The sequence below is a fragment of the Canis lupus genome, chromosome 4 (genome assembly GCF_011100685.1).
Source record: "Canis lupus familiaris isolate Mischka breed German Shepherd chromosome 4, alternate assembly UU_Cfam_GSD_1.0, whole genome shotgun sequence".
In the NCBI taxonomy this organism is placed as follows: domain Eukaryota; kingdom Metazoa; phylum Chordata; class Mammalia; order Carnivora; family Canidae; genus Canis; species Canis lupus.
The window spans coordinates 4,319,782-4,334,321 of NC_049225.1; the positions used below are offsets into that span (position 1 = coordinate 4,319,782).

General features: G+C 40.3%; 1 protein-coding gene across 1 annotated transcript in view; it reads left to right on the forward strand.

Annotated features, from left to right (window-relative positions):
- NID1 (nidogen 1) overlaps window positions 1–14,540 on the forward strand; it is an 82,890-nt gene that overhangs the window by 12,944 nt on the left and 55,406 nt on the right. Inside the window, exon 2 of the mRNA XM_038533838.1 lies at window positions 13,709–14,008. Within this exon, the coding sequence (XP_038389766.1) occupies window positions 13,709–14,008 (300 nt within the window). The remainder of the gene's footprint in view (window positions 1–13,708; window positions 14,009–14,540) is intronic.

Here is a 14,540-nt window from a genome sequence, read left to right on the forward strand (position 1 = left end):
TGTTCAAATGAAGGGATTGGTGTTCAGGTGGCGGTGTAATCCAAATGAGGAGAGTTTCTGGGGCTCTAGTTGGTAACTTCTGATATCTACCTCCCAAGTGTCAAAGAGGAACATGCTTCTCCCCAGTATGGAGAGTTTAGACAAGCTCTTCTCCATCCTTTCTTGAGTGGCTTCTGTTCTGGAATACCGAGGAACATTTCTACCCCTTCTTTAATAGACACACTGGAAGTGAACATTTAAAGATTAACCATTTTTAAATGGTGGAAGTTAATCTCAGGTAGAAATATCCTATGGAAGAGATGGGTAAATGATCCAAAGTCTCTCATTAGATAACTGGATTAAGTTGAAAACACTGACACACCTCTCAACTATTACCCCTAGGTTTTCCCTTGTTTTTATATGCTAAGACTTTAAAAAAAAAATTTTAAGATTTTATCTATTCATGAGAGAGAGAGAGAGAGGCAGAAACACAGGCAGAGGGAGAAGCAGGCTCCATGCAGGGAGCCCGATGTGGAACTTGATCCTGGGACTCCAGGATCATGCCCTGGGCTGAAGGCAGGTGCTCAACCACTGAGCCACCCAGGGATCCCTCTATGCTAAGACTTTTGTTTTTATTTCTAATTCAATCTAGAGCCATTTCTCTGGCTCTGTGGGGTTAATGGAAAAAATTTGCAATTTGGACTTAAGAGTTTTGTTCTGGCACTTCTTGTGGATGATCTTAGGCAAGACCCAAAAACTGAAACTAATTTTTTTCTCAGGAGAATGAAGATAATATTAATGCCCACTTTAGTAGATTTAATCAGATAACTGGAATAAAAATGCTTCATAAAGTACCATGAAAGCACCATAAAGTACCATAAAGGTCAGGCCCTGGGTCCCCTGATTGTCCTAGGCTTGAAATCAGTCAACCTCCTCTTTGATTGTATTTTGGACTTGGCTCTTTCTTGGGCTTCTTCTTTCTCAACCTTTTCTTTCTTTAGGCCTGTTTAATTTTTTCGTTTTTCTACCTACCCAGTCGTAATCCATGAAGCCATCCCACGAAGCTTTGCAACTTACATGACTTTTGCTCACGATTCTTCTGAACTAGCCAAATATAACAGAAAGAGCAAATGTTATGGGTGCCAGCAAATGTGAGTGAAAATCTTGGTTTCATCACTTGCTGGTTATGTGACATGAAGCTAAATTAAGTCTCATTTCCTTGTCTTTTTTATATATGTGAAAAGAAGGATGTTTGTATTACCTTTTTAAAAATGCAGACAGCTTTAGTAAAGGACCTCAGACGTAGCCCACACTCAGTAAATGTTTGTTGCCTTTCCATTCTTTACCCCCAAATAATTTTTCCTTAAATTCTGGCTTTCTCTCACCCATGGAGTTCGCTTTTGCAACTGCAGGCAATTTCATGGTCTTCTCAGTATAGCTATTTGCATTTGTAAAACAACCCCATTTGTTTCTTATTTGTGCCTACCTCAAGTATTCTTAACTACATCTGTTTTGGGGAAGGCTCTCCTCCACTTTTGCAGGCTGCTCTCTGCCTGGTGACTGCTACTAGACTCATTGAAGCCTAAAACTATGGTTGTTTCAACAACTTGAGTGTGCATTTGAATATAAGGAATCTAACATGTAATTTTTTTTCTAACATGTAATTTGTTGAGTGTCCTCATTCAGACTTTCTCCAGTGCTACATGCTGTCTTTAAAGATGAGCCTGAAACAGGAAGTGCTTTTTAAAATAGGGAACAGTCCCCAGTAAGAGTTAATTGCTCTGTCCACCCTCTTCATGTTAGCCGAGTTGAAACAATTGTACTTAAGTGACTCCAGCTGTTAGCCATGTGGTGCTGGGCATTTTCACCCTGGGGTGTTTTGTGATATAAGTGACGTGTTCTGCCCTGTGTGACTGGATGAAGAGCCTATTGTTTGGTGTGCTCCTTGGAGGGAGAGAATAGATATGTCTTCTTTTTCTTTTCTTTTCTTTTCTTTTCTTTTCTTTTCTTTTCTTTTCTTTTCTTTTCTTTTCTTTTTTTTTCTTTCCTTTCCTTTCCTTTCCTTTTTTCTTTTCTTTTCTTTTCTTTCTTTCTTTTCCTTTCTTTCTTCTTTTCTTTTCTTTTCTTTTCTTTTCTTTTCTTTTCTTTTCTTTCTTCCTTTTCCTTTCTTTTTTCTTTTCTTTTCTTTTCTTTTCTTTTCTTTTCTTTTCTTTTCTTTTCTTTTCTAAGCTCTACACCCATCGTGGGGCTCGAACTCAACAACCCTGAGATCAAGAGTTGCACATGCCACTGATTGAGCCAGGCAGGGACCCCTAGATATGTTTTTTGAAGTGGCATTAAGTTGTGCTAGTAACACACTAAAATGAAGTTTAATTTTACTAAAGGAGCTTCTTTTTCCTGGTGTAAACTGTAAGTAAGATTTCAAGGCAATATTTACATTTTCAATGGCCTGGAAGTAGCTGTTTTCAATAAAGAAGTATTATAGACAATAATATAACATTATTATTATTATTATTCTCTCAATAATTCAGACAAGCTGTCTCAGGAATACATTTAATCTGTAAGAGTTTTGTGGTATAATCTGTAGCAAAGAGTGTGCTGGTGCCATTGGGAGTCAGGGTACCTGATTTAGGGCTCCAAGGTACTAATTGTGAACTGTTGTTAAAATATAAATTGAGGCATATTAACAACTTTAAGCATTTACTTGAACAGAAATCAATTCTAATTGGGCAGTATCCAAACTAGCAGATAGAAATGAGCTCTGAGGAGCTGTACGACATGAAAGACTTTCATAGCTAGATGGAGCAGGAACAAGGAAGGTTCCTACTAGGTTAAAAATGGGATTGGTTATTGCAAAGTCCCTTTCCTTTAGAGGATGGTAATGGTGTGTCCAGGAGTTCCCTAACTAGTGTTGGTCAGGTGATTCCTGATTGGTTTCAGATTTTTGGAAGAGCCAAACTGTAATTAAGTTAAATCTTAGCACATAAGAGATTCCTAACTCTAGGAAACAAACTGAAGGTTGCTGGAGGAGAGATGGGTGGGCGGGATGTGGTAACTAGGTGATGGGTATTAAGGAGGACACATGATGTGATGAGCACTGGGTGTTATATACAACTCTACCTCTGAAACTGAAAAGAAAAAAAAAAGAGTTAAGTCTTGGTTTGATGATGTGAGCTTAGCATAAGTGACTCCATTTAGGCATGTTATCTTGTGGGATTTGGTTTTGTTTTTTACAATTCTCCCCTTTTGATCAGGCTCTCAGCCTGAGAGATGTGATAAAAAAAAATTTAAGGCATTAGTGCTTCTCCAAGCTCTGAACTTCTTGCATTTTTTTTTTCTCATCCTCTCTGTGGTATTCACAGGTCATTATGTCTTTTAGCTGAATCTTTCTGGAGTATTTGCAGGTCATGACCTTGGGTTTACATTTTTAAAAAAATCAGTTATTCCCTTTGTTTCTTTTCTGATGACTTAGTCTTAAGAAGATAATTTGCTTGGTGGTTAGTGGCTGTAAACATGCATTTAAAGCTTTTGAGAGAACACAGTGTTTCAGGGAGACTACCATGATTATTATAAGCAGGATAAGTCCCAATGTCTAGAGTGTACTTTGGAGCCATGGTATCCAAGAACCAAACCAATCAGAATCAAATAAGTAAAAAAAACAACCCATTGTTAAGCCAAGTACAGCAAGTGATGTTGGCCATAGCACACACACCTCCTTGCTCAAGTAAAAGGTAATTAAGGTTTGTCCTATGACCAAGAGCAATTTTGGGGAGGGAGTCTAAGGATTTTGTTCTAAGTTACTGCTTTAACAATTGATTCAAAGATAGGTTCCACAGTTAGAAAGCATTGTCTTCCCATGCATTCAGAGAGAAAACACAAGTAGTGAAGAGGAAAAAGGAATAGAGACTTCATACTGGAGGTGAGATCCTTCTGTTTTTGTTTTTAAGTAGGCTCCACACCCAGTGTGGAGCCCAATGTGGGGCTTGAATTCATGACCCTGAGATTGAGACCTGAGCTGAAATCAAGAGTTGGACACTTAACCAACTAAACTACTGAGGCACCCGAGAGGTGAAGATCTTGATACATGACCTTGGCAGGGCTGTCCACCTCAAGATGCCATCTGCTTCTGGGGAGGAACCTCCTTAGTCAATATCAATTTTATATCTCCAGCTGGTGTGCAGTTCCTAGGGCCTGGAGGAGCCCTTTTTAATTGGGAGACATGGACCCATGGTTCAAGTCCCTCAAGTGTAACTGTTCTCTGGGCAGTAAGGAGGACCTGGCATAGTCCCTTACCATGAGGTTCAAAGGCAGTCTTCGTTCTTTGTGATTCCAAATCAGAAGCGTGGATCAGTGGTTGAGCTTCTGCCTTTGGCTCAGGTTGTGATCCTGGAGTCCCAGGATTGAGTTCTGCCTCAGGCTTCCTAAAGGGAGCCTGCTTCTCCCTCTGCCTGCATCTCTGTCTCTCTCTGTGTCTTTCATGAATAAATAAATAAAATCTTAAAAAAAAAAAAAAGAAAAGAAGAAGAATGGTGGGAGAAAATTGGAAATGTTAGTCTGGAGTTGTAGCCAGACCTTTGAGGAAACTTGAAGACTTCAGGATCCAGTACAGTTTACAGGGGTAAAACAAAACCTCAAACACCACGAACTGGAGTGGAATCTGACATCTGCAGGGTTGTGTTATTGGTTTCTACTGAAACATTCACCCTTATTTCTATCAAAGAGAATCATGGTAAGACTAATCTGTTTGCAAAATAAGTTGAAAAATTAAATTTGACCAGATTATTTGTGTTAAGTGCAGCAAGAATAGTGATTGACTGTCAGGGTTCTTTTTACACCTGCTTTGCTGGAACTTTTTTTTTTTTTTCTTTTAAGATTTATTCATTTGAGAGAGAGAAAAATGTGTGAGTGGGGGGAGGGGCAGAGGGAGAGGGAGAGGGAGAGGGAGAAATCTCAAGCCAGCTCCACACTGAGCACAGAGCTCAAGGCAAGGCTCAATCTCATGACCATGAAATCATGACCTGATCCTAAACCAAGAGTCAGACACTTAACTGATTGAGTCCCCCAGGCACCCCTGCTGGAAACTTTCATAAGGAATCTTAGATTGGACTTTTAAAAGCCTTTCCAGGGGCTCCAGTGGTGGAGCATCTGCCATTGGCTCAGGTTGTGATCCAGGGGTCCTGAGATCGAGTCCCACATCGGGCTCCTTACATGGAGCCTGTTTCTCCCTCTGCCTATGTCTCTGCCTCTCTCATGAATAAATAAATAAATAAATAAATAAATAAATAAATACATACATACATACATACATACATACATACATAAAATAATTAAAAAAAAAAAAAAGCCTCTCCAGGCTAAGAAGCCAAGCTAAGGACTCGTCATCAGACTTAGCCTGAAATACCTATAGATTTGGGTGAATTTTTCTCTTCATGAGGTCCCCAGGATATCCTGAGGTTCCCTGGGGTTGCTAGGAAGTGCCTGTCCTTAATTACTTGGTTGGGCTACTAAGAACCCTGTAAGCACGGTACTAGGCTGTTTTCTCCAAGGAGCTCTTACTGGCTCAGTAAAACCAACTTTAGTTTCTTAAATCTGTTATGCACATTCTTTTAAGCATTTTTTTTTTTTAAAGTAGGCTTCACACCCAACATGGGGCTTGAACTCAAAATCCTGAGATCAAGAGTCACTCACTTTACAGACTGAGCCAGCCAAGTTCCCCTGTACTTGTACATTCCCCTGTACATTCTGAAAGTCTGACATTTCAGTCAAAGCCTTGGTCATGTAACCAGTGTTCCCAGTTGTGTCCAACGAGGACAGATTCTTATTGAACTTATGCAAATAACTATATTGTATAAAAATAACAATACTCAGTAAGTTTCCACATTCTGGAGGGATCAGGTAGGGAGAAAAAGTAAATGCTTAAATTATGTTTACAAAGGTAGACTTTACAAAATGAAAAAGTAAAAATACTTTCCTTAAAGCTGGAAAAAAAACATTAAGGAACCAGCAATGTCTCAAAGAAAAGTCTGTAAAAAAAACCCTCATTATTTCATTCAATCCCATGTTATTAATTCTTGTTCTGCTTTAATCCAGTTTCAGTTATATAATCACAAAGTTATCAGAAATGTATACTCTAGAGTACTTGTCAGAGTCCTTTCTATGAACACTTTCTGACAATGAAGCACTTTTGCAAAAGTGTCAGAGTAAAGTAATAGTCTGTACATGACAAAAGACACAAAATGACCATGTTTAAAGATCTGATGAGAATTCATTATAATAGAACTGACAAGAAAATTTGGTTATTTCTATGACATATGACATTTTAAGATAACAACTGGAATTGTGACTGATAACATTATACCAGGACATGTCAGATTTTTTGGAATTTCATACAATTTCTAGAGCACTTATATTAATAACATGCATCCATACAATATAACCTAAGGTTTAACATCACTTATTTGATGATGAACTCTATGTAATTTAAAATACCAAATAAACCCAAGTAACGTAACATCTCTTTTATGAGGTGAGAGACAAATCCTTTGAGATTTAATAGCAGGACCCTCTGGGAAATCTTTTTTTTTTTTTCCCCCTCTGGGAAATCTTAAACTTACTTTGGGGTCAAAAAAACTTTAGAATTTGATTTTTAGAAAATGTCAACAGGCTTGAACATTTGATTAAATAGAATCACAGATCGTTATGATTTAATATTTACTTCTCTATTTAATCAAGGTGACAATAGACAATGTTAAGGGTAGATACTGAAGGTTACGAAGTTGTGAATGAAACTTCACTCTCTTGCTATTGAAAAGACTGGGTTTTCTAAAGTAAATCAAAGACCTGAGAAAGACAACATGAAAGCACAGTGAGTTATTTTGGCAAGACAAAAATCTTTTCTTTCCAGGTAGATTTCTTAAAAGGTAAAGAAAAAAATATTCACAATTTCTTATCAAGAGCAGCACAATAGTCCAAGAAAACTGTCCTTCTAGCAGATAAAAGAAAATTAAGCTTCAGTTTTTGTTTTACGTAAGTACACTATTGATATTGTTACATGTTTTAAAAATTCTTATTATTTCTAGTAGTCTTAATTACATATATTAATTAGAATTCTTAATTATTAGAATCCTTAATTCCTATTGAAGATTAAGAAGCAATTGTGGACTGACAGACAAATACATTTTATAATTTCTGGAAGTGTATACTTCCTAATAGTAAGTTTTCCAGTGTGGCACAGAATATGTTCACTAATAGACCCAAAATCTTGCATTCCTCTGTAAAAGAAAGCCAAAGATAGATAATTAATTAATTATTGTAATTAATGTTTCAGTATTTTCTCTTATTTGGAAATGATCTAGATAGTCAATGAATATCCATCATTCAACTTTTCTCAGTATAACTTAGGTTTCCAGATATCAGAAAGATTCTGGAAACTTTTTTTTTTTAAATTAGAGAGGGTGTGTGGTTGTGTGCTAGGTACCAGTGGGAAGAAGGCGATGGGCCGGGCAGAGGGACAGAGGGGATCCCAAGCAGGCTCCATGTTCTGCGCAGAGCTTGATGCAGGGCTCAGTTTCACCACCTGAGATCACGATCTGAGCGAAAAATCAAGAGTCATATGCTTAACCTGTTGAGCCACCAAGGTGTCCCTGGAAACTAAGTACACATACCATCAAGCATCATCATTGTTGAAAAGTTCATTTATAAACTCACCTTACTAGTATCTGTTTAACTCACTTGTTCTGATAATTACATTTAGTCATAAAAACTTCTCAAGATCTTAAACGCTTAAGGGTTATCTTATCATTTTTTTAAAGATTTCTTTTTTTTTTTTAATTCAGAGAGAGAGAGAGAGAGAGAGAGAGAGAGAGAGGCAGAGACACAGGCAGAGGGAGAAGCAGGCTCCATGCAGGGAGCCCGACGTGGGACTCCATCCTGGGTCTCCAGGATCACACCCCAGGCTGCAGGCGACGCTAAACCCGCTAAACCGCTGCGCCACCAGGGCTGCCCTATCTTATCGTTTTTACTGACAAATTCTGTAACAGGTATCAGGAACTTATTTGACTTTTAGTAAACCTACATGGAATAAAAGTATTCTATTTAATGCTGATAACTCTAAGACGAGCCTGTTTTAATTAAACCAACAAACTTATACTAGCTTTTATTTATCAAAGATTATCCAAGATCACATGAACTTGAAAAAATTTGGATTAGTTTTTATATTTGTGAGTGTACACTAGACCCACAGAATGCGTGTTTGTCTTTAAGCCAATTAAATAGAGCTCTTTACTAATTAACTTTGGCATTACTATCTGGAGTAGAAGAAAAATCATACATTTGTAATATATATACAGTAAATATGTAGACAGATGCAAATGGAGATTGCCTTGCTTTTATCTTAAAATTTTAGCCATGGGGATCCCTGGGTGGCTCAGTGGTTTGGCGCCTGCCTTCGGCCCAGGGCGTGATCCTGGAGTCCTGGGATCGAGTCCCACGTCGGGCTCCCTGCATGGAGCCTGCTTCTCCCTCTGCCTATGTCTCTGCCTCTCTCTGTGTGTGTCTCTAATGCATAAATAAATAAAATCTTTTAAAAAAATTAAATTCTAGCCATGAGGCAGGTATGATAATGCAAAACTCACTAGTTTATGAAAGACCAGTTGGGTCTAAAGTTTGTTTCTGGCGGATGGAAAGTTTACCTGCTCAGATGGCAGGTGGCTAAAGCTTTTTCGAATATTTGTGGAAGAGACTTAAAATTTGTATTTGTTCTTGACAGTGATTTTATGGAGGTTGTGGACTAGATGTGTGGGGAGGGAGCTTTTTAAACTGTTAATATTTTGAAAATTCTCCACCTCCCTCATCTTTTTTCTTTCAGTTTCAGGTGACTATGGGCTGTGTTTTATTTGCCCCCTGGGATGTTTACATTTCAAAGGCAGGGTAAAATTGACATCTTCTAGGGACAGAGAAAGAAGGCAAGTTTTTTTTCTAGGAGTTTTTGAGTGTATTTGTCTGTTATCAGAAGTCTCGGAGAGTTGCTATTTAAATGTTTCCTTCATTTTCTTCAAAGCAGTTCTGTTTCAAAAGTCCTGATCTTTCACAATATCTGCAAACGTTCTGAGATGGATAAGGGAGTTTTGGGGGTTGGTAAAAATAGGTAGACTTTCAATTGTTTCTAGAGCTGTATTTCTGGTTTTGCAAAGATTTGTAAGATAAGGACAGTTGCTCTTAATTCTGCAAACAATTGAGATGTAGCCTTAAAGATACTGAGGGGCTGAACTGCCCATCTAAATGCATTATCTTCAGTTAGCTTCTTTATATCAGGGAGCAGATCTTCCACCAAGATGGAAATCAAAAGATACGTTCTAGATTTAGTGCTAGACGTCTTCAGAATATTTTAGTAAATCCTTACACAAAAGACTTTAGAATGTTTTTCTTTTCCTCTGGGTGAATAGTTTCATTTTATCTTAGGTGAGAAAGCCTAAAAACATATTCCTATCATCTCTGAATATCAACTTCTGATTTAGTCAACTTCTGACCATAGAGCTACTTAAAAAAAATCCTTTCAGATATCTCATCAGGTTTCAGCTGGCAGAATATTAATATTCCTGGCAGTATTGCATCCAACCCCTTGGATGCAAGAGGCATCCCCAAAGAGGGTGCAAAGGATACCACCTGCCCAAGATAATCCCCTAGCCACTCCCAAAGATAACCAAAAGAAAGAAAGACTTAGACAATTCTCCTGCGAGTTGGCAATAGTTGATAGGACCCTAGCCGCAAATGGAAGGCAGCACACATCTCTGCCTGGCCAAATTTTGCCCACCCCCCCATTCTGACACTAAACCAGATAAATAAGAGAGCAGTAGCTGTCCCCTGGAGAGAAAGAATCAACAACCAATGGGTACCCAAAAGTAAAATTCACAGGTCACAATTCAAAGACCTAATTGTTACAAATGTTTTTGCCTGCCAATCTGAATTTGGAAAGGAAGGGACACCATGAAATTTGACCTTCCTCTCTTAACCAGGCTCTGCAGATAGAGATCTAGGAGAGCTGACTTTGGCGCGAATTCTCACCCTTTGCTGGCTTTTGCCAGTTTTCCCAGGAGCCCATCTGCATGCTCTGGAGCAAGTAGGGTGTCCTGGCAGGTCATATCCTGGTCACCAGAAGCTGTAGAGCAGGAAAAATAATTTTCACTCTACTTTTTATGGTGAGTGCTTGGCTGAGACTCTTTTTTTTCTAGGATACCTCATAAGCGTATAAGCTTATCTAGGTTAAAAGTTCTCCGTTGTGGCCACTGTATTTCAAGATTATCTTGTTAAGGTTAATGTGTTTGTTCAGCCTTAAAACAAAATTTTATTCACCCAAGGCCTCATGCTGGACTGAGTCCAGCTTAAGTTGGATCCAGTCTGATCCTGGATCCAGATCTGGCAGATATGTTTCTTAGGACTTCTCAAATCTACAGATTCCCCCCCCCCCCCCCACCTTTTCTCTTGAAGTGTATTTGTTGAAGAAACTGGCTATTTGTCCTTCACAGTGTCCCATGTTTTGGATATTGCTGATCATGTCCCTATAGTATCATGGAACATGTTCTTCTGTCCCCTGTATTTCCTGTTAACCATTGGTTAGATCTGGAGACTTGCTTGATTCAAGTTATCAGTTTCGTATTTACTTTGTTTTAGTAACCGGTGTGGCATTCTAGAGGGAAGGACCAGGGCAACACATAATGCTGCAATTCTTCATACAGCTCACAAACGGAACTCACACACAGTCAGGCACTATTTCGAAAACAACTTTGGTTTCTGGACCTTATTCTGTCTGAACCTCCCTACCCTGATTTCTGGAGGAAGTCAGGGAGGGAAGGGAATAACATGTCAGGTGGTGTGTAAGCTTTGCGGCTATGGCAGTGACCAAGGTGGACATGGTCACAACTTTTGAAGGGACATACATCCTCGTGGGGAAAGTAGCAAGAGCCAGCAGACAAATAAGGTCATTACACATTATGGTCTGCACTTGGAAGGAAACAAACAGGAAACATGGACAGAAATGGGGGTCAGGGAGTGAAGGGAGGGAAAAAGAGGGGTCAGCAGGAGGAGTTGACACTGGACAGATGGAGGAGGCTCTCCTAGAGGCCATACTTCACTGTGCCCTGGAGGGTGGGAGTGAGCCAGTCACAAGAATGCATGGGGCAGGGGAGAGGGTGCTGCTGGTGGTAGAGATGGAGAAAGTGCCAGGGACCTCAGAGGTGGAATACATGGGGCATGGGTGAGAAAGGGGAAGGAATCAAGACCAACTCCCTAGTTTCCTGTCCTAAGCAACTAGGCGCCTGGCATGAATCTCTCAATGGACCCCACTCCAGTCCCCTTAGCAGTTGTAGTACCTGAATCCATCCTCCTGCCTTCCTAAATACTTTTGGGGCCTTTCCCTTTCTGCTCCCAGTTCTTCAATGGACTTGCTCAACTTTAAGAAGATGGAGGAAAAGGAACAAAACGATGGGAACATCACATGCTCCACAGATCTGTGTGGTGAGATGGGCACCCAAACTAAGAAAGTATTGTTCAAGTCAGCCATCAGTTGGTATATCTCAAACAAAAAAAGACAGAAACACTCATGGAGGAGAAGTTTAAAGCTAAGAATCAAAGAAAATGTCTGGGTATTCTGTAAATGAACTTGATCTGAGATGTCATCTTTCATTATCACTAACAATTGAGTTGACTGTGCCATGAAGAAAGGGCTGAAAAATAATTTTCCAGTACTAATACTAATGGGGGTTATGTGGTCTGTGTCCAAAGCAGTTGCAGTGCTTCTTGATTGTTGTCTAAAAACTTGATTCCCCAAGCATTCCTTGTGATAATAGAAACAGTCCTGTGCCCAGATTCTAAAGAATAAAAGACACTGGGAGTGTTTTCAGAATTGTTGGACTGACTTGAATTTCACTGGAAAACAGCTTTTTAAAAACTAAGTTGTTTGTATGTGGCCTCCGTGTGATCGCTTCCCACTAGAGGCTGATAACTGCCAGCATCTGGTGGCTTGGGAAAGTGAGCTGTTTCCCACGCCCCCACATGGTAAGCCCCGCTGGGATGTCCAGTCCGAGGGGATGTGTGGATGGTTCTGGCCAGAGGAGAGGGTGAGAAATGAGCTGGCCGAGCTCCTTCCCTGACTCCCTCCTCCACAGCCTGCCAGCACGCTCCAGAAAGGCATCGCTGGTGCCAGGTGGTGCTGGAAAGTGTGCCCCTCGACAGTTAACAGCCCATGAAGCCTGGTAAAAAGGAGGGGTTTGCTAAGTCTACATGTAATCTCCCAGAACTCTCCTTCCTGTCCCTTCCCAGGCCCAGAGCCTCCCTAGCCCTTCCCCTTTGTAATGAGGAGAAGGCAGTGGGAGGAGGAGGGAGGGAAATAAGTGACTTGGAAAACCCATAAGCCTTCCCATCAACTCCTGAACAAGAAAGAGTCCCTTTCTTTGCATTCGTGTTCTTGCGATCCACAGCCTCTTAAAAGTACAGACCAAGGTGCCATTTGCAAAGTTGCTCCCATTTGATGGGGATTTTTTTTTTTTTTAAATCACAGATTCTCGAAGTAAAAAGGGCACTGAAGTGGTGTTCTATGTCATCAGTGGATTGTGCGCTAACAAGAAAGAGAGAGGGAATCAAAGCCTCATCCTTAGCATGGCTTTGAGGGAGACCCAAGTACCCCCACCACTGAGTACCCTCAAACAATCAAGGGGCTCTTTGTCCCTTCCCTTTTTCCCAAGGAGTGTGGTGGTTAGCTGGATAAGAATACTGATCTCTTTTTATAGGAAGCATAACTGATTTCAAGAAGGATGTATGTAGGGATGAAGAAGGCCAACTTTGGAGTCCAGCCCCCTGGGTTTGAATCCCAGTGCTGTCACTCATTGGTAACTTTGGATAGATCTAACATACCTCACTTGCCCCATCAGAAAAATGTGAATAATAGTAGTATCTAGTCTTATGGAGGTCTTCTGAGGATTAAATGTTAATAAAATGCCTGGAGCATGGTAAATATTCAGTGTTAGCTATTATTCTGACACATTAAACTATTCCTAATAATTAATGATATCATAATGCCCCATTCCAATTTACTTTTTTTCTCAAGAGATGCACTTTCAATTTTTTAATTTATTTATTATTTTTTAAAGTAGGTTCTGGGCCCAAAGTGGGGCTTGAACTCATGACCCTGAGGTCAAGAGTTGCATGCTCTATGGACTGAGCCAGCCATGTGCTGCCAAAGTTACTTCTTGACCCATTACTCATTGTATCATCTTCCATGTATGTCAGTCCCTCTGGACTGTGGGTTCCTTGAAGGCAGAGACTGTGTACTACTCATTTTGGGACCCACAGCAGTTAGTACAGCCCTGGTATGTAATGGTCACTCAATTTGTTGGGTAAATTAGTGAAGGCTTTAATAATAGCTTAGGTTTGCATGCTGCAAAGCACGCACATGTGGGAAGCCCAGGACTCAAAGTTCAAGACACATGTCCAAGGCCCATTGATGGGTATATGTCAGAGTCAGGTCCTGTGATTCTTGCACCATGCTCCTTCCACCAGGCCATCTTGCCTAGGAGAGGAGTGCTGAATTTTGTAATTCAGGATCATGTCCTTCTCCAATTCTGTTGTATTTGACAGACTGGGGGTACCTGAACAGTGTTCTGTGAGTGGGAGCTCAGAGTTCCTGAGGAAGAATTCTTTCCCCACTCTCTTCTTAACGATGCTTTCTCTTGTACAGGTCACCACAAATGGCATTATTGCCATGAGTGAACCCCCAGCCAAAGAATCTTATCCTGGGGTCTTCCCACCAACCTTCGGAGTAGTCGCACCTTTTCTGGCAGACTTGGACACGACAGATGGCCTTGGGAAGGTTTATTATCGGGAAGACTTATCACCCTCTGTCACTCAGCTGGCTGCAGAGTGTGTCCAGAGAGGATTCCCAGAAGTCTCTTTCCAGCCCAGTAGTGTGGTGGTTGTCACTTGGGAATCTGTGGCCCCCTACCAGGGGCCCAGCAAGGACCCTGAGCAGGAAGGCAAGGTAAGCACTCTTCCAAGTACAAGGTTGTCAATAGGTTGGTTTTATATACTTTGGTCTTCCTTGAAGGAAGAGAGATTCTTGAGTAGGTCAAGGAAGCCATCTTTATATCTAAAGTCACTTTTTGGGACATGCCTCTGTTTCTCCTTAGAAACAATAATTTCGTTCCACCATTATTTGATTTTTATAGTATTACAGAGTAGAGAGAAACTTGAAAGATCCAAAAGCACTCCATTTAAACAGAGGATGTTCTAGGTCGGTAGTTCCTAAAGTGTGTTCCACAGAATACCAGTCCTATAAGATAGTCCTTGAACAAAAGACCTCCCCTGGCCAAATAAGTTTGAGAAGTGCAAAACGTTATCTCCCCCTTGGTGATTCGCTCCAAAAAGTCCTGCAATAAAGAAACCTGCCTAATTTTTTTAAAAAAACTTAGCAGTCCCCAAATCTTTTGGCCATACTCCTTTTTTCCCTCCCTAGTAAGATACATTTTGTCCCACAGAACACACTTTGGGAAAGCCTGTTATAGGCCTGTAGG